The sequence below is a fragment of the Squalius cephalus genome, assembly GCF_949319135.1.
Source record: "Squalius cephalus genome assembly, chromosome: 18".
NCBI lineage: Eukaryota > Metazoa > Chordata > Actinopteri > Cypriniformes > Leuciscidae > Squalius > Squalius cephalus.
The window spans coordinates 33,388,901-33,394,900 of NC_137139.1; the positions used below are offsets into that span (position 1 = coordinate 33,388,901).

The 6,000-nt window shown below is 43.8% G+C and overlaps 1 protein-coding gene across 1 annotated transcript in view; it reads right to left on the bottom strand.

Annotated features, from left to right (window-relative positions):
- Positions 1-976: 976 nt before the first annotated feature.
- LOC307146304 (E3 ubiquitin-protein ligase TRIM39-like) overlaps positions 977-6,000 on the bottom strand; it is a 39,327-nt gene continuing 34,303 nt past the window's right edge. Inside the window, exons 4-7 of the mRNA XM_079850202.1 lie at positions 5,151-5,384; positions 4,875-5,022; positions 1,657-1,683; positions 977-1,534 (exon numbers count right to left, since the gene is read on the bottom strand). Coding sequence (XP_079706328.1) covers positions 993-1,534; positions 1,657-1,683; positions 4,875-5,022; positions 5,151-5,384 — 951 coding nt within the window. The 3' untranslated portion in view covers positions 977-992. The remainder of the gene's footprint in view (positions 1,535-1,656; positions 1,684-4,874; positions 5,023-5,150; positions 5,385-6,000) is intronic.

A 6,000-nucleotide genomic window follows, 5' to 3' on the forward strand; every position in this document is an offset into this window, starting at 1 on the left:
TTTCTTTTTAACTGAAAAGACATCAGTTAGACAATATTCTAATTTTAAATTTGGGGTTTCATAAGCTCCAAGCCATAATAAACATTAGACCTACTTAAGTCTCTGCAGCTAGTGTACTTAAATTTTATTTATCTGCAAAATTATGTTGTATACTTACAGTTTTGCACAATATATGTTCTCAAAACTACATACACCCTTTAAAAAAAAAAAAAAAAAAACATTTAGCAGTTGTTTAGCAGGGTCTGTGTAACCTGTTCTGAAATGGTTTTATTATAATATATATCGTTATCGCAAGAGGCTGCAATGTATATCACAATATGGATTTTAGGCCATATCGCCCATCCCTAATTGATAGCCTATAGTAGTTGATAATAACATAGACCTACCTAATGTTGCCTACGGATGGTAACAGTACAGTAGTAACCTTTTACAGTCTATGAGTAGAACAGCTTTCTCAAGCAGTTTGTGATGCATTTTGGAAACAGGAGATGAGCCCCTGGTCTAATGCGCCACCTGGCTTGAGAAACCCGTTCTCAAAGACTTACTTTTATAGTCATTATTTGGGTAGCACACATATTCTGAATGCCTTCGTCAGAATTCAAATGAGCCATTTTAATCTAGATTAATCTAGATTAATTTCAAAATTAATCTAGATTAATCTAGATAAAAAAATTAATCTATGCCCACCTCTAATATATATACATTTTTTATAGTAGATTTAAAAATAAGAGCAAAGTATTCATGATAGACAAAGGCAAGCAAGTCATTTTGTTGATTAGAAATATATAGACTCATAACAAATTGGCCATTCAAATGTACAGATAACTCACAAATATTTTATTATAGTTCATGTTTTATTTTGCACTTGCACAAATTTTGTACATCACATATTCATTTTCTTTATAATTGTAAGTAAAATATACTTAGAACAAACAAAACATCCATAGTTAATCTTTTCAGATTTCATGTTTTTTTTTTTCTTTTTTTTCATTTTAACTGACAGGTGTGATGATCAGTGGGTTTGAGTTTTTACCATAAATAGTGCATGGGCTGAAAAATGGATAGAGTTTGTCAGTGAAAGTCTGACCAGTGAAAGAGTAGATATGAGATCTGGACTCCACGTCATAAAAAGAGACCAGACCCTCCTCATAATCCACAAACACACCAACCTTCTCAGGTTTCACTTCCAGAGGGAACATAACCATTGGATTCACAAGAAATACATTTTGATCCTCAATAAACAGCATCAGAATCCAGTATCCATTCTCAGGACTCAGGATACTGTTAATGTCCCCGTTCCTGTTAATGGATTCTCTGGCCACTCCTAAACTCCACTCAGTCTTTCCCTTCACCTGCACCTCATAGTAAAATCTCCCTGAACTGAATCCCTCCTTTGCCAGAACAAAACAACCCACATTAATTCTCTTTGGGTTTTCTGGGATGTCCTGCTTAACGTCTCCATGCCTGACTTGTTTTCCATCATCAGACAGGATGAGACATGAATTCGCTGAATCAGGATCCAGAGTCACATCCACTGAGAGAGATCAGACATTATCAATTAACTTCAGAACAAACATTTTCAGATGTACCAAATATAATACAGATTAACAAAGTATTGTGAGTGTATTGAAGAAAATGGCATCAATCACACTGTACCTGCAAACCTCTGCGCAAACTCCAACCCTGTGGACACAGATGATAATATAATGATGAATTATTGATAGCAATAATTTAAGATTAACAGTGAGTTTCTATCTACTGGCAGCATCAGTGGCATGTAAATGTTGCTCGCCCCTTTGTTTGTAAAACAAAATGCAGAATGAGTTTACAGTAAATATACCTACAATGGATGTTTATGGGACAAACAAAATGAAATTTGAAGCTTGGATTTTTTTAATCAATGAACTGATTAACCTCCTCCTTGAACTGCCACCTTCTGCCACCAACTGTGGAGGGGTTTGAGTACCCAAATGATCCTAGGAGCTATGCTGTCCAGGGGCTATATGCCCCTGGTAGGGTCTCCCAAGGCAAACAGGTCCTAGGTGACAGGTCAGACTAAGAGCGGTTCAAAAACCCTTTATGATGCCATTAAATCCGAGGACCGTGACGTCGCCCGGCATGGCGCAGCCGGGGCCCCACCCTGGAGCCAGGCCCTGGGCTGGGGCTCGTATGCGAGCGCCTGGTGGCCGGGCCTCCCCCCATGGGGTCCGGCCGGGCTCAGCCCGAAGGAGGGACCGTAAGGGACCGGTGCAAAGTGAATCGGGCGGCAGTTGAAGGCGGGGGCCTCGACACATGGTGGGCCTGAACCCCCCAGCTCAGCCGCCATGTGTTGGAGTTCACCCCAGTGAACGAGAGGGTCGCTTCCCAGTGCCTTCGGGTCGGGGATGGATCTCTCACTGTTGTATGCGCCTATGGGCCAAACGGCAGTGTAGAGTACCCGGCCTTCTTGGAGTCTCTGGGAGGGGTGCTGGAAAGTGCTCCGACTGGGGACTCCGTCGTTCTACTGGGGGACTTCAGCGGCCACGTGGGCAGCGGCAGTGACACCTGGAGGGGCGTGATTGGGAGGAACGGCCCCCCTGATCTGAACCCGAGTGGTGTTCTGTGATTGGACTTCTGTGCTAGTTACAGCTTGTCCATAACGAACACCATGTTCAAGCATAAGGGTGTCCATCAGTGCACGTGGCACCAGGACACCCTAGGCCGGAGGTCGATGATCGACTTTGTGGTCGTTTCATCTGACCTCCGGCTGTATGTCTTGGACACTCGGGTGAAGAAAAGGGCGGAGCTGTCAACTGATCACCACCTGGTGGTGAATTGGATCCAATGGTGGGGGAGGGAATCTGGACAGATTCGGCAGACCCAAATGTACTGTGAGGGTCTGTTGGGAACATTTGGCCGAATCCCCTGTCAGAGAGTTCTTCAACTTCCAACTCCGGCAGAGTTTTGACCGGATCCCGAGGGAGTCTGGAGATATTGAGTGCGAGTGGACCATGTTCTCCACCTCCATTGTCGACGCGGCCACTCAGAGCTGTGGCCGTAAGGTCTCCGGTGCCTGTCGAGGCGGCAATCCCCAAACCCGGTGGTGGACAACGGAAGTAAGGGATGCTGCAAAGCTGAAGAAGGAGTCCTATCGGGCCTGGCTGGCTTGTGGGACTCCTGAGGCAGCTGACGGGTACTGGCAGGCCAAGCGGACTGCAGCCCGAGTGGTTGTGGAGGCAAAAACTTGGGCCTGGGAGGAGTTCGGTGAGGCCATGGAGAAGGACTACCGGTTGGCCTCGAAGAGATTCTGGCAAAATGTCCGGAGCCTTAGGAGAGGGAAGCAGTGCCCTACCAACGCTGTCTACAGTGGAGGTGGACAGCTGTTGACCTCAACTGGGTATGTCGTCGGACGGTGGAAGGAATACTTCGAGGATCTCCTCAATCCCACTGACACGTCTTCCATGGAGGAAGCAGAGGCTGCGGGCTCAGAGGTGGACTCGTCCATCACCCAAGATGAAGTCAGCGAGGTAAGAAACTCCTCGGTGGCAAGTGGATGAGATCCGCCCTGAGTACCTCAAGTCTCTGGATGTTGTGGGGCTGTCTTGGCTGACACGCCTCTGCAACATCGCGTGGCGGTCGGGGACAGTACCTTTGGGCTGGCAGACTGGAGTGGTGGTCCCTCTTTTTAAGAAGGGGGACCGGAGAGTGTGCTCCAACTACAGGGGGATCACACTTCTCAGCCTCCCCGGGAAAGTCTATGCCAGGGTACTGGAGAGGAGAATACGGCCGATAGCAGAACCTCAGATTCAGGAGGAACAGTGTGGTTTTCGTCCCGGTCGTGGAACACTGGAACAGCTCTATACCCTCTCCAGGGTGCTGGAGGGTTCATGGGAGTTTGCCCAACCAATCCACATGTACTTTGTGGATTTGGAGAAGGCATTCGACTGTGTCCCTCACGGCCGTCCTGTGGAGGGTGCTCTGGGAGTATGGGGTCCGGGGTCCTTTGCTAAGGGCTGTCCGGTCCCTGTACGACCGAAGAAGGAGCTTGGTTCGCATTGCCACCAGTAAGTCAGACTTGTTCTCGGTGCATGTTGGACTCCAGTTCTGTTCATAAATTTTATGGACAGAATTTCTAGGCGCAGCCAGGGGCCGGAGGGTGTCAGGTTTAGGGACCACACGATTTTGTCTCTGCTCTTTGCAGATGATCTTGTCGTGCTGGCCCCATCAGACAAGGACAAGGACAAGTTACAAGGACAAGGACACTTTACACAAGACAAGGACAAGTTACACATTATGTTCTAATATTTCAAGTAATACTGCTTTAAATGGTTATGACATGAATTAAAGTTTTGCTATATGACAGGGTTAGTTGTGTAATGATTATATTTTTGAAAAAATGTGATGTCTTACAAACTGAGACTACATATAGTTTTTGCTGATCACCAATGGATTTAACCAAGAATATTCCTTGAAAAAAATATTTTCTTAGTTACAGACAAAAAAAATCTATACAGTGTTGTGGCGAAGGGGGCTTGGTTCAGTGAGGTCTCCAGCAGGAGAGAGAGTCGGGAGATGAGCAGTGAGTAAGTAGGTCAAGTGCAAAATGACAAACACCTGTGTCTTGTTGCAGTATTGGTGTGGAGAGACCGGATAAGAGCCAAAGGGAAACGGGAAGTAATGAGAGAACCTGGACTGAGGACTCATGCTGTTTGAACTTGTGATACTGCTTGAGAAACTGCTGTCACTTTGTCCAGAAGTTTGTTGAGAGCGCAGAGAGCACAAGTTTTGTTTTTGTTTTAGTTGTGGAAATAATAAAAAGCACGAGCCTCAGTAAGCTGACCCAGCCTTCTTCCTCACTCTGAACTTTATCTCGACTGAATTTAAAATTCACATACCAGTTTGATTGAGTTTTTCATTCAGTGTCTCTTGAGTTTTCTTCAGTTGAGTCAGGGCTCTATACTGAGAGTTCACATTCACATCAGAGTCGATCCTGATCTCAGTCCAGTTCCTGGTGTGTGGACGAGTGTCCAGGGATGAGCACATCTATAGCAGGGGAGACAATTATTTTATTATTGTTATTTTTTCAAATTTGACATTATTACTGTTTCGTTCTGTTTAATTTAGAAAGACCGGTCCTGTAATATTGTACATAATGACAGATGTTGACAGACCTGTATGAGATGGAGATGATCGTCAGTGTGTGAGAGCTGCTCCAGCTCAGTGTTTCTCCTCTTCAGCTCAGTGATTTCCTGATGCAGCTCTTTAATGAGATCTTCAGCCTGTTTCTCTGCTGCTTTCTGCTGTTCCTCCATCATCTTCAGCTGATCAGACTGACATCTCTCAATGGAGCGGATCAGATCAGTGAAGATCTCAACACTGGAGGATCTCTCTATATCTGTGTTTCTCTATTAAATAAATGAGCAGATTAAATATAATATATAAATATAAATATAAATAAAATATTTTCAGGCACGAAAATATTTTCTCAGACAATCTGCTTTTATCATGATAAGCAATTCTCTCAGTAGTTAAAACATTAAAACATGTCACAGGAAAAGTGTTCAAAAGCATCGAACCCACTACAAATATATTTATTGAATATAAAAAATGTTGTAACTTCTCAGTAATGATTTCATGTAATTTAAGTGTTTAACTCCATTAATGAGAATGGCATATTTAATCTAAATGTTTATATCAGAAGTAAAACATAGTTTAAATCATTCTTTTATTTATTTAAACTGTTATTGTGAATGTGAACATGCTGTATTAATGATTAGGACTCATAATGAAGGTTTACGGTTTTACTTCATCTGCCATTAGATAAATATGCATCAGTTTCACTAAACGCGCTCGCTGGTACATACATTTAAGAATGGATGGAGATTTGCTTCAAGTGACAGGCTTGGTGAGTGAAATTTTATTTGTATAATCTTTCTGTATATGTATAATTTTCTTTAGGTTTTCTGTCTAAAAGTGACCAAAAAGACGTTTAACTCCAGCTCACCATCGGTGTCGCCAAAC